This window comes from Oryzias melastigma, linkage group LG20, assembly GCF_002922805.2.
Source record: "Oryzias melastigma strain HK-1 linkage group LG20, ASM292280v2, whole genome shotgun sequence".
NCBI classification, from domain to species: domain Eukaryota; kingdom Metazoa; phylum Chordata; class Actinopteri; order Beloniformes; family Adrianichthyidae; genus Oryzias; species Oryzias melastigma.
The window spans coordinates 6,741,508-6,767,797 of record NC_050531.1 but is presented as its reverse complement, the minus strand read 5'-3'; the positions used below and the strand labels follow the sequence as shown (position 1 = coordinate 6,767,797).

The window sequence follows — 26,290 nt, the reverse complement described above, 5'->3', positions numbered from 1 at the left end:
AAAGAGAGCAAGCCTAATGAAGTTCTCTGGCTGTGAAGTGCAGGAAGGATGAGAGTGGAGCCCCTCTTTCAAGCAAAGTAACACATCCAATCCGTTTGTTGTGGCTGATGTGAGCTGCTGCCTCTGAAGCCGGTTAATAAAGCATGGCAGACGCGCCGCGAGTGTCAGAGCATCCGGACGTTGATGGGATGGAGTTAGTTGTACGGGGATTTTATTACCTTGAAAGGGAAAAAAACAGTTGATATGCATCAAAAACTGTTGGTTTTCTCTCAGCAGAATGTTGTTATTAATGAATAACAATGATGAACTGAATCATCAGTTCATTTCTAAGACTGAAAAAGAAACATTAATGTGAAAATACTGAACCAAATGAGACTAGAAGACAGAAAAAAAGGTTGAGGCAATTTATTTTTCACGCCTTTTTGGCACTTTCACACTGAGCTGTTTGGTTCCTTCCTGTCTGCTTCCCTTTTGGAAGCTCACTTGAGGCTTAACTTTTAAAAGGTACAGATCTTAGAATTATTTTTGACGACGTACGTCCAAATCGGAAAATTTGAGAACATTTTTTGATTAAAAAAAATAGTTATGCACATTTAATTGATTTTTTTTTTTTTTTTTTTTTTTTATAAATATTGACATTTGCATTGAAGACCCACCATGACCATCTTTTGATCTACTTTAAACTCTAAAAAATAAAAATAAAAAACAGGTATAAAAATATATAAAAAGTAGGTGCAGGAATAGGTAAAAAAATTAGACCCTCTATGAAAATGAAATTGCATTTCCAGTATTGACTTTTATTTTTAATTATGAGTCATATACAATTCCATACTTGTTTTACATTATAAGTGACAAACGCTTCCATACACTGAGACTGATTTAGAGGAAAACAGGAGCTGGGTTCCGGCGTGGAGGCTTTGCACCTCGCTCTCCTCGCTCTGGGGAGAAGGCAGTCCGGGAAAAGTGGGGATTAAGGAAAGGAATCTGTGTTGCCTGACTGAGCAGATGGACTGGGAGTGGTGGAGGGGCAGGAAAGATGAAAATGGCCTTCTTCACTCCGAGTCATTATCATAACAATGTGTTGGCGAGAGGAATGGGAGACTTTCCTGGACTCCTGTTATCTCACGGATACCATTCTTTAACCCACTCGTTCCCGTGATAAGTTAATGTTAATAAAATCTGTGTAGTTTACAGATTAAGATCTCCAACAAATTCAAAGTGAATAAGGTTAAAAATTAATCTTTTTACAACAAGGAGGCTCAAAAACTTGAATTCCCCTGAAGCTCACACGACTTTGAACTCATGGTTTACACCGTCCGTCATCATATTTCACACAATGGTCTCTTCCCACGCCATCCTTGAATCCGAACCTTGGAGGGTCTTAGAGGAGCGTGAGGTGCAGATGTTCGCCTCTTCAGCCTGAGTGCTTTTCAAGTGGAGCTTCAAATCTGTGAGGAGGCTGAGAGAGAAACGTCTGCAGGAGGAGGAAATTAAAGGACATTTCTGAGACAATCAGATCAGGCTTTGGAAAAAGAACTTTTTATACATTTAGTTTGTGCTTAATAAAGAAAGATAGAAGAATATTAAGACTGTTTTAGTGCAGATGTTTTAAAAAATACATAAATAAAGGTCATATATGTGATTATTCTGCAAAAAAAGGTAAAACCATGAGAAAAAAAATACTAATCTTAAGAAGAAAATCCCTTGAAAATAGTACATTTTCTGTCCATGCAACAATTAATCTTAATTAGCATGAAATCTTATCATAAAAAATCAAAATCTAGGAACAAGGAGTTCCACGCAGTATTCAAAAAAGTAAAATAAGCTTAAAAAGCTAAATGTTTATATATATATAACAACTTCAAATTTAATGTTATAAAGTGCAGTAATGAGTATTTCTTGCCAATTCTAAGCAAATGGTTTGTAGATTTTGAATTTTTATGCACAAATTTTATGTTAATTTTAATTAGAGTGAGAAAAATGAGTGTAATCAGTGGAAGTGAATAATTTTAGAACAAATTAATAATTAATATTTTTAGATATATATAATTTACTTCTTCAAATGTTCATTGATGTGGGGTCATGTTTGTGTTTGTTACTGGAGGGAGGGAGGTGGATAAAAGGTGGATTTGGGTTTTTCTCTTTTATTGATTGATTTATTTATTTGCTCGTTTCTGTTTTTAATTGTAAAGGGCTTCAAGCTGTGTGAGTATGAGAAGCGCTTTTTTATAAATAAAGTTTAATTGATTGAAAAATGAGAGTATGATTTGGTCCATCTTAATAAAATCCTCATAAAATCTAAAATTATCGCTTATTCTTTGAACAAAAAATTAAATATTTGTTTCCAAAATGATGACAATGAATGCCAGTCTAAAAACATTTAAATAAAACTTTTAAAATTAAGCCAAAATGTCAGTACAATTTAACTTTTTTTGCCTTAAATCAAATTTTTCTCTTGTCAAGAGTTTGAAACCAAAAGATTTTGACCCCAAAAATGTGCTGATTTTTGTAAATATGAGAGCAAAGAAAACACAGAATTTGTGTAGTATGCACTTTATGTGGACTAGTGGTGGAGTGTCCTCCCTGATGTTGGGAAATTGAAGGTTCAAATCCAAAGATAAATTATACTAGAGTCTAAAAATTAGACTCAGAAATTCCCTGCTGCTCAAACAGTAAAAATGTATAATTAGTTTATTTTAGAAATAAAGCAAGAGATTTTATTGTTTAGTTAGAAGTTAATTTTTTTCCAAGTAAGATTAATTTTGTCACAATTCTGCTGTGGGTTTTGGCATCAGAGAAAAGAGGAGAAAACGCTCCAAACACAAAGAAAATCTCTTATTTCTCTCTGTTTTCAGATGTTCGAGTGGCTTTGACCGCCATCGCCAGGACTGGGTGGACAGCAGCTGTCCAGACGAGGTGACGGCTTCTTTAGCACATGGAGAACCCCTCCCCCTCCCAAAAACACTCACCCTGAAGGGGATCATTTTGTCTCTTTCAGACCAAGGATGTGCAGTGCAACATCGCGGACACCGCGCAGGCGCACCCCATCACCCCCACGGCGTTCGCCAGAACCTCGCTCATGAGGAAGGAGGTCACTGGAGGCGGTGACACGCCCCCCACCTCCCACCCTCCAACCAGCCTCACCACTGAAGGTAGATACAAAAATCATTAAAAAGAGAATTTTTAACTCTAAAAGTGCAATTTATTTATTTCTAAATTGGGTTTCCTCTTTTAACAATTGTTTTTTCTTCATTTTAGCCTAAAAGTGATTGAGTCTAGTCTTCTTCTTAATGATTCTCCTTAACAAAAGCTAAATGTGAATTTAATTTAATAGTAATTGTTAAAACATCTGCCAATAAAATCACATGTTTGTAAAGCTACACAGTCTAATATTAACAGCAACATGTTTGTTTTTCAGCCCATTTTTGGAGAAAAAAAGCACATTTCATTTTTCACATGCACATTTTCACCTTTTAAAGTGTTACATTTACTACTAAATATTTAGTTAGCAAGCTATATATTTGATTTAAAGTTAAATACTTTTTATAATGATATATGTAGTTTACAAACTAAAGCAAATTATATGAAATTAAACATTTAGTTTCCCATTTAAATGTTAAGATATGACCAAAATATATTTATTTTCCAAACTAAATATTTAAGCTAAATTTTGAAGTCACAATTAAATATTTAGATCAAAGTTGAATATTTTTGACTACATCTTTAGTTTTGAGCTAATATCCAAATAAACTAAAATATTTAGTTCAAAAGCTAAATATTTAACTAATTTAGTTTTCAATATTTTATTTAACAAATAATATTTATTTATAAGCTTAAATATTTGCTTTAGAATATTTAGATCAAATCTAAAAATAAAAATGTCAAACTAGATGTTTAATTTTCTAAAATGTTATTTGTATTGTTCAAGCTAAACCTATATTTTTTTAAATCTAAATATATATATTTCTTTAAATTAAACTTTTAATTAAGAATATAGCTTGCTAAGTAAATATTTAAGTAGTAAATATAAGATTTATTGATGCAAAAATTCAAAAAGGGGAAAAAACGCATTTTATAAAAATAAATCTTGTTTTTTTTTCTTTTACAACAGATTAAATAACCAAAATATTGCTTTAAATATTTATTTGTTAAGCTTTACAAACGGCACCCCATACATTTGCATTTATTTATTCTGTTTGTAGCACACGTCTATCTTTAAAACATCTGGTTCTTAAATATTTATGCCTTTATAAATAAGGAAAGTGAAATAAGCACATAAAATTGCACAAATAAGTCAATCAAAATATCACATTTCTAAATACAAGTTCTTAAAATTTTCTATATTTTTTTGTAAAATTAAAAAGCAAATTCAGCAAAATAACAGCAAAAATCTGTCCCTGATTCCCGCTCAAATATGTTTGTCTCTAAACTGATCAAACCAAATCCGTTCTCGTAGCGATGTCATCCAGGTCTCCATTAGATATTTAGATGTTTTAAGTTGTAAGGTAAAGACAAAAAGGGTCACACGTTTTTACTCAGTAATGTATTCGGGACATGATTCAGTTCCTCGCAGCAGGAGGCCGTCCATAACCACAGCGCAGCGTTATCTCAGCGCTATCTAATGCAAATAATGTGGAAAAGCAGCTGACTCCATTCTTCTGCCGGAGTTTGAAAGCCGTCAAGGTGTCCTCTGAACTTTGTGTACTTTAGGTGAGCTGCAGGTAATTTTCCTATCAGAAAAATGTGAACTCTGCCACAGATGTGAAGTGTCTGCATGTCACCATAGAAACGCTGCATAAATGAGCATTAAAAGCGGGTCTAGTAACTAGTGGAGCCTCACAAACCGGGAGCTAATGGAACTTAGGTCAGGCTGCTGCGCTTCTCAAATGTGCCGTCTTTTAGAGGATAAGAGGCTTTGAGAGGGAAGCATGGCAGATGACCTTCAAGGACATAGCGGAGAGTTTTGTTATTTCGAAAACCTATTAATGCATTACATAATGAAGCGTGGCTCAAAAACTCATCACTGTTTTCATCAGTTGGTTGGCACCATTTTCGGTAACTTTGTTTAGGTTGCTGCCCCGGTAATCCCGGATGAGCAAACGTGGATGGATAGATAAAAATTTTAATCTTTTTAAACTTTTAAGACATGTCTTAAAGTGTGTGCAACTTTTTTTGCCTCTTGGCCAGGACTCCCTTTGGACAACGATCAATGGATCTCAATGGGACTCTCCTAATTGGTAATTAATTAATAAAAAAGACAGAAAAACTGTCCACAAATTAGGAAAATTTGCAGTTGGAAGGACCTGAAAGCGAAGAACCGGAAAGGCAGGATATTGAAATCACTTATAGAAAACGTAAAAAAATATGTGGAAAAAAAGCAAATTTCAAGCGTTAAATTGATAATAAATTTTAGTAAAAAAAGAATCATTAACTTAAATATCTTCTCCTAAATTTGTACTTTTTGGATGTGTTGTTTCTCCTGCAATGATGCATTCAGGGACGCTTGTAAATAACAACTGTCTTAATTCTGTTAAGCAGCTATTTAGATGACAGTTTTACAGTTACTGTTCCATTTTATTTTACCTTCTTACATTTATTCCTAAAAAATGCGCAGTAAATAATCACACTTTTACTGTTTTAAAACTAGCTTTCCTCAAAAACGTTAGAGCCTAAAAGGTTCTTTTAATGTTTTCAATGGGACGGAAAACTTTCAAACTTTCCACCTTTGACCATGAGCCAATACATGAACTTTTATTCGTTTGAAAATATCTGTTCTGTTTATGCCTCCTTCATTCTTCACCGCTCCTTGTTTTCTGTCTGGTTTTACTTTTTCTAAAGTAGAGACCAATCCCTTCTCCATGAATCATCCTGTGTTTCTGATCTTTAATGGACATGCAGTCGCAGAGGGGCGCCGAAGGAGCTGCTGTGTGAAAACAGTCGTGTTGTGAAGGAAAACACACAAAGAATCTAACAGTACAGATATGAAAACAGGGCGTGTTGTGAGGAATAGCGTGGCGTGTGTTATATGATCCAGGAGGTCAAAAGGTCGCACCGCGGCGTTTGTGTTTATTATGATGGATCAGCCTTTCCGGCTCTCACCTGGTCAGTTTGACCTCTGACCTGGGTGGTTCACGCTAATACTGGTGACCTGCAGCTGGATGAAGGAGTGAGAACCAAGAAGAAAGAAAAGAAAAACAGAAACACGCATGTGGGTGGAAGGATGTTTGAGTTAGAAAGATGAAAGCAATGCAGAAATGTGGACTTTACATTCGATGTTTAAAAAGCTGTCAGTTGGACATGAACATGAACTGTAATTCAGGAAAACGATACAGGAAGTGGCACTTTCTATATTTATTTATCTTAAGTTTTGTTAAAGTTGTTGATCATTTGATTTTTAGACTATAAGCTCAAATTTGTAATTTAATAAAAACTAATCATTTTAAAAATAGATAATTACATACATTTTGTTTTTCATAACACTTTTATTAAAATGAAGGCTTTCTTTTGGTTTTATCTCCATAGCAACCATTTTATTTTTTCATCGTCTAGGAGTGATGAACAGGTTTATGTAGTTTTTAGAAGAATCTGCAAAAGTACATTTTTGGATTTCCTTAGCAACCGAGGTTTTTTGTTAACCACACCCACATTCCTAATATATTCACATTATATGTCATATCATTTTGTTTTCATGTGATTCCAGTAAAAAATGTGCAAGCAGCAGGGGAACGCCACTTTTACGTGGTCGCGATGCCAACAGCGTTCAAAATCTACAAACTTTATTTTCAACATTTTTACCCAAGACTTTTTTAAGTTAGGTAAACCTTTAACTCACTTTTTTTTATTTGATAAAAACAAATTATTTTAAAAGTAACCAATCAAACTACTTTTATTAATTGATCCAATGTTTTACTTTTCTCAGTGTACATGACAAATTCATTACACTTGTTTTCAAAATGGTAGCTTTTCTGTGTGTTTTATCTCCATAGCAACCATTTCATTCTTTGATTGTCTAGGAGTGACGGACATGTCTATATAATTTTTAGAAGAATCGGCAAAAGTAAATTTTTGGATTTCCTTAGCAACCAAGGTTTTTTGTTAACCACACCCACATTCCTAATATATTCACATTATATGTCATATCATTTTGTTCAGCTTGAGCCAACGATTCATACATTCAATTTTTACATGATTACAGTTAAAAATGTGAAAGCAGCAGGGGAACGCCACTATTGCGAGGTCGCTAGGCAAACAGCGTTCAAAATTTACAAACCTTATTTCCAACATTTTTACCTAAGAAATTTTTAAGTTCAGTAAACCATCAACTCACTTTTTTTATTTGCTGAAACCTAATAAAAAAGTAACAAACTACATAACTTTCCTCAATTGATCCAATGTTTTACTTTTTTCAGTGTACATGGCAAATTCATAGTTTTTTCTCAAAATAGTGGCTTTTTTGTTGGTTTTATCTCCATAGCAACCATTTTATTTTTTGGTCGTCTAGGAGTGACGAACACGTCTAAGTCATTTTTTTTTAAATCGGCAAAAGTAAATTTTTGAATTTCCTTAGCAACTGAGGTTTTTTTGTGAACCACACCCACATTCCTAATATATTCACATTATATGTCATATCATTTTGTTCAGCTTGAGCCAACGATTCATACATTCAAGTTTCACAATATTCTGGTAACAAATGTGCGAGCAACAGGGGAATCCCATTTTTGCAAGCTAGCTAAGCTAACAGCGTTCAAAATCTATCAAATTTATTTCCAAATGTTTTTGAGGATATGGCAGAGGAGACATTTTCCCTCAAACATCCAGTAAGAAAGAAGACATACATATGATTTAATACATTTAGATGCTAAAAAGTGGCTTCATGTTGGGAAAAAAAATGAAAGAAAAAAAAGAGTTGTTTTGTGTTTAGTAATTTAGGGTGGAGAACTGTGTCAAATATGCATCATTAAAATCCTGTAACTGGTAAAGAAAGTGGGTCATGCTGTATTTCCATATTTAATGTGGATAAAAACCCTCAAACTGATTCTACTGTCTGTGTTGAATTATGGATGTTCAGCCATTGTACTCAGAGCATCCATTTTTAATACAGAAAGAGTCCATTAACCGCATGAACTTAATCTAATGTGGGACCTTAAGGGAGTTGTGTTTATTATTAAAGCATTACAAACAAACTACAAAGAGAAGTGCTGATTATTCTGCTTTTGCTTTGTTTTCTTCGCAGATGACACCAAGATTGCACTTCATCTTCGAGATAACCAAGGTAAGTCTTCAATGCATTTGAATTAAATTAAAGTTTATGTTGCAAATTACTGCATAAAGGAGAGAGAAACACTTATATATATGCAAATTAACATAGAAGAGTTGTGTTTTAATTACTTAAATAGATATAGAAACTGTCAGATTGTCTGTTTTAACCAGATTTTAGGTTTTGTGGCTATACTCCTTGTGTGCAGCACACAAATAAAATAGTTATCCAGAAGAAATCCAGGAATTAGTCACGACCGGAGAGGAGTCGTCTCTGTCTCATCTGGAGTCATTTGTCAAAAAATATGACAGGTCTTTTCAGCTGCACATTTATTTTCTTCCGAGACATTAAAAAGATGCAGAACATTGTTGCTCTTTTGTTGCTACTCCTCTATTTATAAGGAGTTGAGAGAAGTTTTGGAGAAAATCGTCGCCAGTTTTATTGACTAAATCACTTGTACGTTGCACGCCCCGACTTTTCCCTGCAAGGTGTTTTTTATCACACTTGGATGAAAACACACACATATATACACACTTCAGAGCCAATGTGAAGCTGATCGATTCAGTATGTATCCTACAGAAACCAGGAATCGAACCGCAGACCTTCCTATCGGCAGCTTTTAGCTCCAATCTCAGAATTTGAACAAATCGGTACATTTTAAACTTGTGATTTTCTTGTTCTGCAGAAAATAATGACTAGATTATCGTGTATATTTTCGAAACATGTCCACAATATATACTCCTTTCAGTTTTATCCATATTATTTCAAAAACAATATTTTTGATTATTGTTTTTTCCAAGTTTAGCTCATTTCTGGAGGTTCTGCAAAAGTTCCGCTACTGGATGGCCTAAGCCCCGCCCCCAATAACTCAAAGTCTGCATACAATCAAAAAAACTATATATTTTTTATGAAACTTACTGATTACTATATAAAAATGCACAATTAGGATGTAATATGTAAGTGAGTTTTACTGTTAGTTACTTCAATCTGTGTATGTTTCTCAATACATTCAGTTCCTCCAGACCAAAATCTCCCTAAAAACACTCTAAATTTATGAACAAGTGTTGAAAACAGAGATAACTTTTTTATTCTGCACTCTATTAAATGTAAAAGTTGAACATTTTTAGTTCTGTCAGCTCAGTTTCAATTCCTTAGCTAAAAATAATGTTAATTTTAGGATTAAATTGTCTAAAAAATGTTGTTTTTTTATATCGTAAAAACATTTTAAGTATCTCATTAGTGTTTCACCTGCTAACCTACAAGTTTTTTTTTATTTTGACAACCTGTTACAGAGCTCTAAAAACGGTAGAACCTGACATTTTGCTTTTTTTTGACTCCTCTTTAATGTTTGTATGCATTAATCCCGGACTCATGGGGTTTATTTAGCTTCTTACCATTTTTTCTTCTTTTTTTTCAACGTTTCTAGCGTTTCAACTAGTCAAACCAACATTCTGTCACATCAGGAAATTACAAAAATAAATAATAATCAAAAATCTGATATTCAGGTTTAGTTGAACACTCATCTTGGTGTTTTTATTCCAAACACCAAACTGTTTGACTGCACATAAATAACTCCCTGTGACCCACAGAAGCACATCAGACAGGTTTGACTGCCGCCCCATTATTTTGCATGCTGGAAATCAATGAGGCAGGGAGCCACCGGGGAGGGTGGCTGGCTGACGCGTTCAGCACTGCCTGCAGCGCCTAATTAAAGGGAGGGAAGAGCTCGGGCAGAGGTTGTCAGGAGGACACGCGGGAAGGAATCCACAGCTTTGGGAAAAGTTGTCCTGCTGTTAATGTGGGAGACGTGAGTGTGAAGGGAGGATTGTGGATTCTGGTTTCATGGTCACATCTTTGCCAGTTTTAATCATTTTTTTTTATGCTCAGTTTTAATTATCTTAAAAAAAGCTGTTAAAACCTAGAAAATGGTGCATTTGTGATGTAGAAGATTGAGTTCAAATATGCATTAAATCTGAATTATAGTCACATTAGCTTAAGTTACACGTTTGACATTTGACGATATAACGCCAAACCTGCTTTCTTCTAAAGCTCCTCCAACTGATAAATAAATTGTTTTATCTTTAAAGACATCAGGAAATGTTGTATATTACTTCTAATAAGTCTAACTTAACCAAAGTATCACTAATTTATTGTCAGATTTCCTAAATTGTCTGCATTTTTAGGAATGTAATTGAACTCAGGTGATGTATGTGTTTAGAGAGTGCCCCCTGGTGGTCAACAATGGATATGCACAGACAAAAAACATTGAATTTTGAACCTAAGTGAACCTAAATAAATCAATAAATGAAATTCGGAATAAAAAGCTGCAGCGTCCATTTTTTGTTGTGTTTTTCAGTGATGCCAGCCAGCAGTGCTGTCCACAGGATGACAGGAACACACCCGCTGCACACCGGCCTGATCCTGGGAATATTGCTGCTGATGCTGGTCATGATCGCAGGCGTACTGATCACTATCTACGTGTACCATCACCCGACCTCTGCAGCCAGCCTCTTCCTCATCGAGGTGAGCAGCAGCTTCAACAGCCCTGGGGATTTTGGTGTTTTTCATTTTTTTTATTTTTATTTTTTGTGACATTTTATGTAATTTTATGTCATTTTATTTTATTTTGTTTATTTTATTTTATAATCTATTTATTTATTTTTATTTTATTTTATTTTATTTTTTTATTTTATTTTATTCTATTCTGTTTGTTTGTTTAGGTTGTAGACAAATACAGTACAAATTTCCATTCCATTATAAATCCTCAGCAGTTCCTGTTTTTGCCTAAAATTTTTTGTAATAATTTATAATTTAAAATAATTTTTTTAAACAAATAATTGTTTCAAAAACATGTTTTGTACAAATTAGTTTTTAAAAAAAAACAAAAAAGAAGATGACAAATACAATATTAAATTCATATTATGTATCTTTTTAGAAATATTACATGTTTTTTTTTCTTTTTTAGCCCCTAAACGGACATTAAAGTAAAAAAATAAATAAGTTAAAATAAAAATTATTTTCTAAAAATTGAAGCCAAAAAAAATCTGGTTACTATCAGATGCACACCAGATAGTTACTAACCTTATTTTCTTTTTGCTTCAGTATTTAAAAAAAAAATTTTTACTTTTTTTAATATTTCATAAACTGTGGACAATTATGGGTGACATAAAAATTGTTTAGAACTAAATATAATTTGAATATTATAAAAAATATTAATTGATTAATTGAGAGCAGCAAGTTATACAAGGTTTTTATTGTCTCAACAATAAAATCTGACAAATATAATACTTGAATTTTTGAATAATTTGTATACATTTTATGCTCTTTAATATTATTTCTTAAGTACTCCAGTTAAACAATTCAGCATTTTTTTTAAATAATTAATTCGTTGTCACAAAAAAAATAGAAACATAAAAGCAAAAGATGCCGTTTTATTCCCCAATTTTGCTTTTTTTCTCAACCAATCATTTAAATAAAAAAATATATATATATTTAAAGTAAACTTGTATTTAAATGAAATTTTGGAGAATTAATTATGACTAAATTATTTTCTTAATTAAACGCTTCAACTTAAAAATAATTTATTTCAACTGAATGAGTATGGAGTTGGCTGAGGATCCAGTGATGATCACATTTGGGATTTGAACCTCAAACCAATTAATTAGCTAAACTCACTGAACTATGACGACCTTCTAATGACCTCACTTGTCATCTGGAGCTCCTTAAACTTTTATATCACTTCTGACCACATGAAGACCTAAAATGTCTCACCAGCAAGTTTGAATATATAAATATTATTATATTATATATAAATATAATATATCTATATATATATTTATATATAAATGGGGTTTAAAAGTGCTGTCTGTTAGTCATTGCCAAATTTTTGACAAATTAAAATAAACTTGTTTATTATTTCTTGAAAATATAGTCAAAACCGTCTGTGTGCTGCCCCCTAAAGGTTGAATCGAGGTATTACAGTTGAATTTTGTGATTGCTCAAACCGTGGAAGTCTGACGTCATGATCCGGAGCTCCAGTAATGATAACAGTCCTGCCCCCAAGCCCCGCCCCTCTGACTGGATCTTCACATTTGGGCTGTGGGTGGAGTCAGCCTCCAACTTCCCTGTTTGGTTACCCTTTAAAGGGAAAATTTTATACTTTTTTTAAACCTAATTTCATGTAGTAGCATTTTATTTTGAAAAAATAGAGCCCCATTTGGACCAATCCGTGAAAATATTGTCCAATTTAAACCAATCCGTGGCCTGAAAAAGGTTACCACTGGTTTATTAGATCAAATGTGTAGATTTTCAACTCTAAAATGTGACCTTTTCCGCTTCCCGCTGCAGAGACGTCCCAGCAAGTGGTCAGCCATGAAGTTTCGCCGAGGGTCGGGTCATCCCGCCTACTCAGAGGTGGAACCCGTGGGTCAGGAGAAGGACGGCTTCATTGAGTCGGAGCAGTGCTGAGGGCGGAGGGACATCCGTGTCCCCACCCACCTAGACACCTGCCCTGTCAGGAGCCTTCAGGATCAGACTCGTTAAAAACTGTTCATCCACAGACGGGATAGGAAACCTCCTGACCTGCCAGGACTGATGGAGAGATCGGCCTGACGTGGAAAAACTTTTTTAAGACTGCAGTCGGGCGACCGTGGAGAGTCTGTACAGCCTCGTTTCCTAGACTGGTGTGTAAAAAGGGGTGGAGGACATCTACAATATATATTTTCAGAAACAAAACAGAAGCTTTTATTGGTGGTGAGGTTTTACAGCTTTGTATTCCTTTGGTTTTTACTGGTTTTTCCTTTCGGCGTGTTGCTTCAAAGGGGTCGGCACACTTATCTGTACAGGCTGTCTGTAATGCTTTTCGGTACGTCGCAGGCGTAATTGACTTTTCCACAGCTCGCTCTGCACTAAGAGCCGCGGCGGCAGCTGTGCGATATGACGTGAGCTGAACTCACTGCAATCAATCACAGCTCGGAGAATCGGCTCTGAACTTTCAGCATCCACGCTGAATTGGCTTGTGGTGTTTGGAGTTTCTGATAATGAAGTGTGAGTTGGTGTGTTATTCTTCTGAATGGGTGAGGGGATCCTGGTTTCTCCGTCTTCATTACTGCAGTGACAGTTTGTCCTTGAAGAGACTTTGCACAGTTTTTTTTTTTTTCTTTCCCCCCATGCACATTTTTTTCTTATAAAAACTGACATGTTTTTTTTTTTTCTTTTTTTTTTTTTTGCGAAATTGCAAGACAGGTGCTTGTGAGATTGAATTTACTTTCTTAGGTTGAAGTGACAGTAAGGGTGAGGTGTTCACCTGCTTTAGGCTGTGGTCACAAATACAACTGCCCCTGAGCAATGGGGAGGCATTGGCAGAATCTTCAAGATTTCATCCTGTCACCATATTTAAAAAAAAATCATATGTATGGTCATGAATGTAAACGGCGACAGTCAGGCAGCAGTCAGGCGGCAAATAAGCATCAGTTAGGCGGCAGTCAGATGGCTGTCAAGTGGCATTCAGATGGCAGTCAGGTGGCAGTCAGGCAGCAGTCAGGTGGCATTCAGCCGACAGCCAAGCGGCAGTCAGGTGGCAGCCAAGCAGCAGGCAGGTGGCAGTTAGGCGGCAGTCAGCCTGCAATCAGACGACAGCCAAGCGGCAGTCAGGTGGCAGCCAAGCAGCAGGCAGGTGGCAGTCAGGCGGCAGTCAGCCTGCAATCAGACGACAGCCAAGCGGCAGTCAGGTGGCAGCCAAGTAGCAGGCAGGTGGCAGTCAGGTGGCAGTCAGACTGCAATCAGGCGGCAGTCAGGTCGCAATCAACCGGCAGTCAAGTGGCAGTCAGGAGGCAGTCAGACTGCAATCAGGCGGCAGTCAAGCGGCAGTCAGGTAGCAGTCAGGCGGCAGTCAGAGGGCCAATAGGCTGCAGTTAAACGGCCATCAGGCGGCAGTCAGGTGGCAGTCAAGCAGTCATCAGGCGGCAGTCAGGTGACTCTGCAGAATGACCCACTTTTTATACACCCCCGGCTGGTGACACTTGACATCAGGAGACATTTACACATCTTCCAGTCAGAGCTACCAGCGATCTGCCCAGTGGATGCCCAACTGTCGCCCAATTTTGTAATGACTTCATCATTTCCTGTCACTGGACTACAAAGAGCATAACCTCGAAAAGTGCCCGGGCGACCAATGCCAACTTTTAGAGAAAAATTGTCTGGTCGCTGTAAAATTTTAACCTTTCTTAAAAACTCTGTGGCCGCCGTGCGGCGTGTAAAAATGTGACAGCCGCTTCCCAATTACAAATGCCGCAGCACAGCCATTGGATTTTGGATATGTGACCATAGTCTTACAGGTGCGTATGTATGAGTACTCTTTAAAAAACCTTGATTCCTTTCGTTTAAAGGTACCTGGTATCTGTTAGCGAGCTAGCAACACACCCCTCATTTGTTTGCCCACAGTTGTTTCCCTCATGTCCTAATGTAAATATTGAGACCCAGACATTTGTAATTTCAGGTAAAACATGGCAAACATGGGACAGTTTTGATTTGTTCCTTATTTTTTACGGGTGGCCTTTTTTTTGTCTACTTTTTTACTTAAAATGCAAATACAAGATCGCTATATATAACCATCGATCTGTGCTGTTCAAGAAAAAAATTCAATTTGTTTTTTTCATCAATGATTGTTGATTCCTTGTAGAAGTGATAGAGATCAGTCGCTTTGAGTTCTGATGAAAAAGAATAAAAAAGTGCAATATTTCATGTTTTTCTGGACAGAGAAAGTACATCAAATAACCCCCTTCATGTGAATTTCATTTTTCTCCACACCCTGTTCACATCCAGACCAAAGACCGATGAGGAAGTAGGCTCCATATTTTTTTAATGTATACCTCAGACTTTCTTGCAGTATTCACACCTCACTATTCAGCACCATAAAGTGAATTACAGTTTTTAAATTGTTTTAACTAAGAATCATCAAATAACTTCAATGACTTCAGCAATAACACCTCCCCAACTACAGTCCCTAATTGTTCAAGCAAGACTAATCATGAATGAAAATCATATTTTTGGCCTTTTCAAAATGCTTTTCTGGCATTTTTCTGAAAATGGAGGACAGATTTTGAGAAAATCAAGCTTAAAATTATGGAGCCTGTAAAGGGACATAAAGTTAAAAAAAAAGAAACTATTTTATTGTGTGCACCAGATAGTAAGTGGTCATTTGTGGAGACCCTTTCAGAGTACCTTACAATGTTACACACTACATGGTTCTCCTTTTTTGCAGATTTTTTTCAGTGCAGTTTTGCACACCTCTTTCTTCTCTCTTTCTACTGCACACTGTGTTCTGCATCCTGATTGGCTGTCAGTCAATCAGGATGCAGAGTCTCTTTAACTTGCCAGAGTTCGCTCACATAAATCTTTAATCGTGATCAGATCTTTGTTTTTATTCTAATTTACTGGTCTTATTTCCTATGAAGGTTTGAACTTTGAGACTTTAAACAAGAGAAAAAAATGTGTGGAAAAGTAAAAAAAAGAAATAAATAAAATCCTACTTCAAGATTTCACCTATCACAGGTTATTGTCAGAACACGTACAAAAAAAAGAGAGAACACTTGTACCTGAAAATGTGAAAGAAAAAAAATCTTCCACCACTACTATGGTTCTAATCAGCTGGGAGCAGAACAAAAATATTGACCTGATTTGATGGGAGAAGAGTTTTCTTACAATTTGTCATCATCCTGAACTGAATCTGAGGTCATACCAAGCACGAGTGCGTCTGGTGTGCACCATCTGCTACCTGGTGGGCACATTTATTATTTGGTGTGCACCAGCTACTATCTAGTGCGCACCGGCTTCTGTCTGGTGCGTACCGGGTTCTAACTGGTGGGCACGGGTACTTTCTGGCATGCACCGGCTACTATCTCATGCACAACTATTGCTATCTGGTGCGAACCGGTTACTATGTGGTGTGCACCGGTTACTATCTGGTGTGCACTGGTTACTATCTGTCGTGCACTGGTCAATATCTGGTGTGCACCAGGTACTATTTAGTGCACACCAGCTGCTATCTGGTGCGCACCAGTTACTATCTGATGTGCACCGTTTGCTATCTCGTGCGCACCAGCTACCATCTCATGCACACTAGTTACTATCTGGTGTTCAGCGGTTGCTATCTGGTGAGCAACCATTACTATCTTGTGCACACCGACTGCTGTCTGGTGTGCACCGGTTACTATCTGGTGTGCACCGGTTACTATCTGGTGTGCACTGGTCAATATCTGGTGTGCATCAGGTACACCAGCTGCACCAGCTGCCATCTGGTGTGCACCATTTGCTATCTCGTGTGCACCAGCTACCATCTTGTGCACACCAGTTACTATCTGGTGTTCAGTAGTTACTATCTGGTGAGCAACCGTTACTATCTTGTGCACATCGACTGCTATCTGGTGCGCACTGGTAACTATCTTGTGCGCACCACTTACTATCTAGCTCACACTGGCTACTAAGCAATGCACACCAGTTAACATCTGGTAAGCACCACTTTCTATCTGTCACACATGAAATACTATCTGGTGTGCACAAGAAACAAGTACAAAAGGCCCTCTCGCTGCAGCATAAACACAGATTTGGAAAGCCAACATACTTAAATGATCCACAAATCACGTCTTCATTGGAGTGGAAATGAAAATAAAAAATTAAGGTCATGTTTGAATGTAAAAATGATCTTAAAAAACAACTCTCAGTTGATTCATCCCGGTGGAATCTACAATAGATCCCTTTAACAAAACTATGCTGAAAACAAACACAGATAACCAGTTTTGTATAAAAGCCAACAGAGATCCAAATGGAAAAAAGCAGCAGGAGTTTCAGGTATTTCAGGAGGAGCACAAACAGTAATGTGGTTGAAAGACGAACTATTGGTGAGGACTGAGCTAAGGGCTATCATTTTAGTCACATCTTTTTTTGTCGTGTTAATGCACAAAGTAGCACTAAAACTCCAAGTTATTTGAAAACCCCAGTAATAAAACTGTTAGTTTTTTGCTGAAACACACCTTCAAAACCTGCAACACTACCTTCAGAGAGACAGGAAACTGTTGACAGTTTATATCTCTGTGATTTTGACGCAAACATTGTGTTGTTGAGCGTTGGTGACATGTGGCGCTGTTTTTTATTGACCTTTTAGGTCAATTTAAATGAGTACAAACCACATTCTGAGACAATTGCTATGAAAAGAAGCAGGAAATGAGTAGTTTCTGCGAGTTTTATCTCATCTTTAGGTATCAAAACACATAATGGGACTCAAAAATCATCTATTATCCATAGTTTGTGTAACAATTGTTTTGATTACATTTGAAATAAAAGCTCTTGAAAATATTTTGTGCTGTTTTGTCCTTTTTCTGTAATTTTTTTGGAACAACACAGCACAGAGCTGATGATCACATGGGTTTTAGCTCTGTGTTTGTGCAGACAGAGAAGTCTGGAACAGATGCAGGAACGACTCTTAAGGTTTGATTCAATAATTTTGCTCATAAAAAGCTTTAAACTGTAAAATTATTCCATGTTTGAAAGGGTTTTTTAAGTGCAATGTGCTTCATTCAAGGTCATTGCAGAACTTTAACTCTATGATTTGGGGTTCTACTACCATCTAGTGGCCAAACAGGCAAATTACATACATGACGTTTGTCATAAAGTTTCCTAAATTCCATTGTAGCTTTAAGTATTTATGTCAGACTCATTCATAACAATATTAAAAATAAACTCTGTGGCCTAGTGCAGGAGTGTCCACCCTGAAACCTGTAGATTGTGGGTTCAAACCCACAGTCAGGTCACCTTCCTGGTGGACTCAGCCTAGAAGAGTTGGATTTTGGGGTTGAACCACCACCCGTCAAGTCGCTTTTCTCCCTCAGAATCTACTGGAATCAGGTTGATTGTGCCAAAATCACTGAAATGATTGCTCAAGTGTTTAGTCCACCCCCATCCCTGTGTAGTAATGGACTATTCCATCAACAGCACGTCAGCTATGTATACAAGAAATTTCCATAACATTTAAATACACTTTTACTTTTTAAATTCAAATGAAACCATTTTAATTCTTGAAATTAACAATGCCTAAAAGTGGACAAGTAAATAAGTTATTCAATTTAATGTTTTTAATAAAATGATTAATACAAAGGCTCCCATGTTATTGTAATTCTGCCCCAAACTACTAAATCCACCACGGGTTAAAGATCCTATGAAACTCAAGTTTTTAGTGGGTTTAAACACTTTAAAGATAATAGAAGTATTAAACATGAATTCATCGAAACGAAAAAAGCAAAAAAAAACATCTACACCCCTTTGACAGTTTGAGGTTTTTAAGTATCATTTATAGCTTTTATTTATGAATATTTAACCAAAGAAAGTGGCTAAAAATAGCACAATGAGAATTAGTAATTGAGAATTATTTAAATTGTTTTCTGTTTCATCCAGATATTGACTTCTGGGAATGTAAGCGTCATTTTGTTTTAAAACTTTTCTTCTGAATTTTAAAATATAAGTTCACTTTGATTAACTTGTCTTTTTAAAAAAATGAGGCTAAAAAGTTGTAATAATTGTTTACAGAAGAATTAAATTAGGATAAATAAGTACATTTCTACTGTAAAATGTCCTTATATGTATACAAAAACATCAGTATTACATCCTTTTTTGCTCCAAATGTGAAATAAAAATCAGAACATATTTAGTTTTACAATTTTAAGGATTTAGTGATGATCATATGCATGTACACAACTCTGTTTTGTGTGTTTTTAACAAGCTTTTGTGGCGTTTTCCTGATGATGTACATAAAGAAAATGAAGCTAAAAATGTGTATTTCTGAGAATTTCTTTATTTCAATCGATGTGAATCAGAAGCAAGACAAAAAAGTCAGTTTGAAAGAGTCTATTTGTGATGTAGAAAAAAATACAATCAAAGAGCTCTCAGTAGTGGTGATGGGAAGAGAGGGCGGGGTTGCTCTGGACCAATAGTCCCACCCACAACTCAGAATTTCCAATGAACAACTGGCATTCTACAGAAACCATTTCCTAAAAAACATTTGTTTTTCATTTTTATTTTGGCTGAAAATAGCATAATTAAAATTAATAGACAACTGGAAACCATTTTACAACACATGAATGGAATGGGTCCTAAATAGGATTTTCTCTGACTCTAAAATTAACAATTCTTCTGTTCCCTTAAAAAAAAAAAAAAAAGTTGAAATAGTTGATTTAGATTCAATTTAACACAAACAGCCGATTCATAAAATGATTAAAAAAAAAACAAACAAACAAACAAGTTTCATAAATGCCACAAATAAAACTTTATACTCGTTTCATTTCTTCTCAGCATCTTTACTTGCATGTGACCCATTTTTTTTTAACAAATGAGGCAAACTAAACATGTAAACATGGCAGCAGAAGGAACAAAACATCACCGATTTGGTCACAAAGAAAAGGGAATCATTTGGAAACCAGTTCATTAAATACAGTGATGTGATCCACTTACATTAAGGAGTGTTTCAAAACAGCAAAGGCTCTCTATTGTGTAACATTCTGTGCTTCTTTTAGCGTAAAAAAACGTGTCAGAAGCTTTACTGTTTCACTAAATACATCTTTTTTTACCCAAATATCACAGGATAAAACAGGAAGACAAGATGTTAAAAAGGCTTTCTATACCACAATAAGTGCACACAGTAACATGTTTGTTACTAATAATAAATATGATAAACCACATTTCTTTACACATTTAGTAACAGTTCACAAAAATGAGCCACAAACTGGATTTATTTAATTGTGACCGAGTCACACTTTTGTTTCTTAGTTGCTCTGGATGCTGGAAGAGGAAATAAAAATAAAAAAGTGGAAACAGGGACAGAAAGATTTACAATCAAAGCTTCAACCTGAGAGGTTTTTAGAGCCACAAGAGTGACGACACAAAGAAGTCGACAATATGACTAAACCGTTGAAAACTATTGGTTTCCTCGGCTTTATTAGGTCACGTTTTTAAGGCCACCACATCAACACTATTTTTACATCATCTGAAACAGGGGTTCTCAAAGTGCAGGAAGAGTTATTGACGCCCTCAATAAATCATAACCAGTTGTACATTGCTTGGAAAAAAATTTATATTTTTGTTTTCGTGGTTTTTGGCGACATCTGCAGGGGAAGAAATGTAATTACACCCAAGTGTCAATGGTACAGTGTATTAATGTCACCACTAGGAGGCAGACAATATTTTCTTTGTCACTGCCTCTGAGGAGAGAGAAAGGGACAGTAGAAATGGAGTCATGTGCATCTGTTTAACTTCTATTTTAGCAACAAGCTAACATTTTTACTAATTTAGCTGACTGAGGAATTTTAGGCTACTTTGGAGTTTAGCTAGTATTTAAGCAACAAGCTAGCTTTTTTGGCTAATTTGACATCTACTGAGGTTTTTCGGGCTAATTTATATTTTTTTAGTGTATTATGTATTGTATTAGGGATTTTTAAGCAATCTTACTACAAAGTTTTCAGAAATGTAGGTAAACTTTGTCGCTCTTTCATAGATATTTAACAAAATGTTCAGTCTTTTAGCAAAATATAACATTTTCCAAATAGCTTTTGCATTTTCCACAAAGTAAAGTAAATTGTGTCGCCATTTTGAGCAAAAAAAGCTTCAGCATCTTCAGCGAGTACTTTCAGCAAAAAACATTCACAATAGCATTATCACAAGTAATGCAACTTTTCTAGTTTAATCTTGTTTTAATACCAGAAACTAATGAAGGACAGAGGCTGCATGATTTATTAAAAGTTGAACAAAATATCATCTTAATTTGTCTTTATTTTTAATTAATTTAAAGCTAATTATGGTTAAGATGTGTGCTTTACATCTACTTTGCGCATGAACAGATTAGTCGACTAATCAGAAAAAATAATTACTGATAAGTCGACTATTAAAATAATCGTTTGTGGCAGTCCTTGATGTAAAGCACGCATCTTAACCACCAAATCAAATGAGGTTAGCATCTGAAAGAAGGAACTAATTTACATCTGTCAAATAATAAAATTGAGGGGGACTATCAAAATAAATAGGTTTTGTTTAATATATAGTCTCAAATAGACATCACACGGGTCTGATGTTGACCAAAATTGATCATGTTTCTCAGTTAAAACAATGTTTGTTCTTATGGGTCAATAAAGTTGTTTTTTTTTAACCAAAATTGACCCCCAGTCTAATGTGGAGTTGCTAATTCGGCCCTCTGCTACAAAAACCTTGAGAACCCCTGATCTACAGTGATTTCCAAAAAATAAAAATGGAGTGAGGGTGGCTCTAAAGCAGCACAAAGTTGAGGAAAACCGATTCTTTAATATAAAAACATCTCTAAACTGACTCTACTTACTTTTAGTGCCTATATTTACTTGATGGGCTCTAGAAGTGACGGTTTCTCCTTACAGTCTCACTCAGAGGAAAGCGACACCACTCCCATGGCGTTCGTCAGATCCTGTTCAGAGCTCGGTTCTGGTGTCGCCTGAGCCTCTCCGGCTGCATTCTGGTTCTGATCCAAAGCTTTCACTTCAGCTTCTAAACTATAGTGCCCCCCCTCCTCTGCCACCATCTTCTCCACCCTCTGCATTAAACTCCCCACTTGAGGATTCTCCCCAAATATGGAGTTGTTGATGACGAAGTACCTTTTCTTACACTTCCTGAGGACCCACTGCAGCTCCTGCCCCTCCCTGCGGATGTACCTCTCGATGGAAATCTTCCTCAGCACCTCCGCCCAGGTGAACACCACGATGGTGTGGTTCCAGACCCGCTCCCCAAACAGGCTCAGGTGCTCTTCGATGCGGCTGCGGTCCACCTCTGTGAACATGCCGATGGGAATGACGAGTAGGAAGGCGTGAGGCCCCGGCGGGCAAAGAGAAGGACCCTTCGCCAATTCCTGTTTATAGGAGGGCGGCGTATCCTGCGTGGAAAACCATCCGGGAGTGTCCACCACGGTGACCTCCCGTCCGTCCACCTCAGTCTCCCTCTTGATGCAGAACTCAGCCGCTCGTTCCAAGTGAAACTCCTCCCTGCCGATGATGGTGTTTCCTGTCAGGCTTTTCCCGGGCCACCTCCATCCCACCACCACCAGACGGATTTCAGGCAGACGGGCAACGGCGACCTTTGCTGCCGACGCCGTGGTGTTAGTCTCCTCTGGTCCACATGCATCTCCAGCTGCTGTAAGGATAAGGTCAATAGGTTAAGTTTCAGAGTACTTTTTATTTCAGTAGATGAAATACCTTAAAGCGGGGGTGTCCTTCTCAATCGCACAGGGGGCCAAAATCCAAAACACATCTTAGGTCGCGGCCGAACAGAATAAACATTTATTGAACTCTCTAAAACTACATTTTTATAACTTTAAAACCAGAACTTTTTAACATAATTATGAACTAGATATAAGCTAAATTTGCCAGCTGAAGATGCTAGTGCTGATAGCTGAAGATGCTGAAATTGATAGCTGAAATCACTGAAGCTGATAGCTGAAAACACTGAAGCTGATATCCAACTAAAATTAGCTAAATGTCAAATTAGCCTTAAAAAATTTAGGTTAGCAAAAACAGCTAGTGTGTAAATATTAGCCTAACTCCAAAAGAGCTTAAAAACTTCTTTAAAAAAAAAGCGTAATTAGCCAAAACAGCTAGCATGTAGCTGAAATATTAGCTAAACTCCAAAATAGCCTTAAAACATCTGAGTAAATGCCAAAATAATCCAAAAAGCTAGCAGAATGCTAATTTGAAACATATAGAGAGATCTAAAAAACAAAACAAACTATTTAAATTCCAGCTGTAGCTGAATTCTCCTTCGGCGTTTCCTCATTTTGGGGTTTCAATCTAGATTTTTTCACTAATCCAGATCCGAAAATGACCTCCAACCTGTTCAGCTGGTAGTTCAGGGTCACCGAGGTCAACTTTAACATTAGCAAATACATAAATGTACACATTTAAATACACATGAATGCTTTTATTACCCATTTTGTGTATCTTTAAAGACAAGTTAACAATGAGAATATTTACTTCCTTTTAGTTCTGTAACTTTTTTAATTAAAATATTTTATTTTTGTGTTGTTGGTAGTAGTAATTACAAACAAATTAAACAACTTGCTTAGACTATATTTTCTCCCCCCATAAAAAAATAAAAGGTTTTTCTCCTTTTTATAATGTGCTTTAAAATAAAACAAGTTGTAACTTCTTCTGTAGAATAAAAACCTTGGATGGTTTTACTTCCTTAAAGTTTCTACAGAATGATTTTTACTAATGTTTTGTGATTTCCTGCAACAATATTCTAATTTAAAAAACACAATTTTGTAAAGATATAAAACGAAATTAACGTTTTGGGTTTTTTAATATTTAAATTAAAATCAAAAGAAGGATCAAGTTGTAAATTGTGACGTAATTAACGCGGAAATAATGCCTTTAGTTACGAGCGTACGTGACTTTATGAAGTTTCAACCACTGGAAACAAAGACATTTGAGTTGTTTGCTATTTTTATTAAACCGCATGTTATATTTGAACAACGCACTTTAGTTGTTAAACATGTCTGCTAACTTATGCTAACTCTAAACCTTCGTTTTTAAACAAATATTGCTCCAATATCAGTTCAAAAGCTCCAAAAGTCGTACATATTCGAATATTTCACCTTACCTGATGTATGAAGTGGTTTATTTGCTTCCATTCTCAGTCGTATCACAGTTAGAGAACTTTTTAGTGTCCTCTCAAAATTGTAGATGACGAACGTCACTGAATGACAGCGCCTACTCCTCCACCGGAAAAAGCAGAGGCAACTTCCGGCCACCTTGTCAAAGTAAAAGCGTCAAAGTGGTGCGACAAAGCGGATACCTAAAGTAATTTAACTAAATTAACTAATTTAACTAAATAAATAAATACATAAATGATTGTATTTATTGGTAGGGGATGTTATAAAAACATTTGTATTTTTTATCCAATTTAACTTTGCTTTTCCTTTTTTTTTTTTTAGTAATGTTAAAAACACACTAAAACAATAATAACAAATGCTTGTCAGTGTTTCAAACTCAACTCTTAGAACTTTAGGCATGAATAATAAAAAAAAATGAAACCATGCGCTTTTCTTTTTTTGCCTCAAAATTATTAGGTTTGTGTGATCTTGTCAACATGCTGGGTGACTCAGAAACGTTATGACACAACATAAAGTGGACGATAACTTTATTGTACAACATTAGTGAACATTGTTAATGACATAGATGCACATATTAACTACTTACAGCTTAAAAAATATCTGCTTTTATTTTTGTTAGACTTCTAAATCCATCAAAATTAATATTTAGGCTTATTAGATGATTGAGGTCAAATAAAAACAAAACATGTACCTAAAGTTCTTCCAGTGATTGTTTCACTTTATTCCTTCATACTAATGAAAAGCATCATAAAAATGTAAATCATATTTAATGAGTAACTACATGATGCTCCAATTTTCCCTTAAAAATCTTAAAAATGAGCTAGTATAGAAAATACAAGGACAGCTCCTCTTTCATAGTCTTTAGAGTTGTAAACAAAGACGTTGTTAGGTCGCCCATGACGCCAGCATATGCATGTCGTCCTCTTCTTCAACCCTTTTCTTGGTTGCTGTAAAAAAAAAAAGAAAAAAAAAGAAAATGTGGAGAAAAGGTGAGTCTTTTTTATAATTACCAAAATAAAAGCTTTAAAGAAGCAACACCACTTTCTGTTTAAAATGCATTTGCACTTGATTTAGCTAATAAACATATAATACATTATTTATGGTAATAAACACATTTCAACAACAGGTTTTAGACTCACTTGGACGAGGACCGTGCCGGGAAGGCAGCTTGGAGTTGGGAACACTGGGCAGTCCGCCCATACTTTTCATACGGTCGTCCAACTCTTGCTGCTCCAGCTCCTCCAGCTCTGCCAGAAGCTCATCCTAACAGAACATACAAAAGGATTAACGCGTGACAACATGCAGAGTTCCAAACATATGTCAAAATCTGAGCTTCAAAAGGATGAAAGGAAGATACATGCACAGTAAAATAAAGCTAACCTCATCAAAAGTATCGCCAAAAGGTCTGGAGATGGCTTCACTTATCTCCTGGGCCACTTCCTGTTGCTCTGTGATGTCCTGCATCAGATCGTCGATTTTGTCAAGGTCCCTGACAACGAGAGAAGTAACTAGACGTGTAGAATAACATGCAAACTTATGACTAAAACATAAAACAGATTTGACAAAACCAATATTCAATTGTCTTTTTCTGTTCTTCTTACATGTTCTGGTGGACCTGCTTCATGGCCTTGGCAGCAAAACCCATATTCTTCAGGACTTCCGTGTTGGTGTGTGAGTTTTCCAGAGCTTCCCTCTGAAACTCGATGGTGGATAAAGTGCCATCGATCTGAGCGAGCTGCTGCTCCAAACGCTTCTTCCTCTTTAGAGCCTGCAGTGCAGCTGTAAAACAAAAAAAAAACTTATATCGACAATGAATTTAAGCAATATTTGGTTAATTTGTGGTGTAAATTATTGGGCGTGACCAGAATTAAGAAACACCCCTTTTTCTGTTTTTAGATTAAAGGAATGGAAGGTAAGGAAAGGAAGGGAACAACTCACAAAAATAAAGTATTCTGCTGTAACTTTTCAGCACTCCAATAATTTCAATCTATTTTAAAGTGTTTTATTTTATGCTGCTTTTAATCCAAAAACGTCTTTTCTATGACATAATTTCTGCAGAGCAGCAGGAGTTCATTAGAAATCCAAGGTATGGGCGGGAACGTTGGGGTGGATTAGACCAGCCCCTGTTACCCTACCTGTTGCTGGGAGCTGGGAACAGAGAGCTCGTGGTCCGGCCAGCCAATTTTCTTTATCACAAATGATCTATTTTCCTGATTCTCAACCATTTGAACAAGTAAATAATCAGCAATGCAATTTTGAGCTTTATTTTCTTAATAAAAGTCCTCCATCATTAGAAAAAATGCCACAAGTACATGTTTAAAAACACCAAAAACACAATTTGAATAATTAAGACTTTAACAAAA

The 26,290-nt window shown here is 36.0% G+C and overlaps 3 protein-coding genes across 6 annotated transcripts in view; 1 reads left to right on the top strand and 2 right to left on the bottom strand.

Moving 5' to 3' along the window:
• Positions 1-14,998, top strand: part of plxdc2 (plexin domain containing 2) — a gene marked incomplete in the record, with an annotated part of 135,664 nt that extends 120,666 nt beyond the window's left edge. Inside the window, 5 exon segments of the mRNA XM_024279999.2 lie at positions 2,856-2,916; positions 2,999-3,152; positions 8,234-8,272; positions 10,614-10,780; positions 12,605-14,998. Coding sequence (XP_024135767.1) covers positions 2,856-2,916; positions 2,999-3,152; positions 8,234-8,272; positions 10,614-10,780; positions 12,605-12,724 — 541 coding nt within the window.
• A 4,080-nt stretch (positions 14,999-19,078) lies between these two features.
• Positions 19,079-24,054, bottom strand: gimap4 (GTPase IMAP family member 4). 2 transcript variants are annotated; one of them, XR_002920092.2, is made up of 3 exons: positions 23,915-24,054; positions 21,630-22,450; positions 19,079-20,083 (listed from the first exon to the last, which is right to left on the bottom strand). XR_002920092.2 is itself a non-coding variant. In XM_024280000.2 (2 exons), exons 1-2 carry the CDS (start codon positions 23,943-23,945, stop codon positions 21,687-21,689), a joined length of 795 nt encoding a protein of 264 aa, XP_024135768.1. In that variant the 5' UTR covers positions 23,946-24,054; the 3' UTR covers positions 21,435-21,686. The 2 variants fall into 2 exon arrangements, 1 of the variants encoding a protein (XP_024135768.1); XM_024280000.2 differs by lacking the exon at positions 19,079-20,083 and having other exon boundaries at positions 21,435-22,450.
• A 383-nt stretch (positions 24,055-24,437) lies between these two features.
• chmp4c (charged multivesicular body protein 4C) overlaps positions 24,438-26,290 on the bottom strand; it is a 3,848-nt gene continuing 1,995 nt past the window's right edge. For all 3 annotated transcript variants that reach the window (XM_024280003.2, XM_024280004.1, XM_036217332.1), the window contains exons 3-6: positions 25,529-25,706; positions 25,308-25,416; positions 25,067-25,190; positions 24,438-24,874 (exon numbers count right to left, since the gene is read on the bottom strand). In XM_024280003.2, coding sequence (XP_024135771.1) covers positions 24,813-24,874; positions 25,067-25,190; positions 25,308-25,416; positions 25,529-25,706 — 473 coding nt within the window. In that variant the 3' untranslated portion in view covers positions 24,438-24,812. The remainder of the gene's footprint in view (positions 24,875-25,066; positions 25,191-25,307; positions 25,417-25,528; positions 25,707-26,290) is intronic.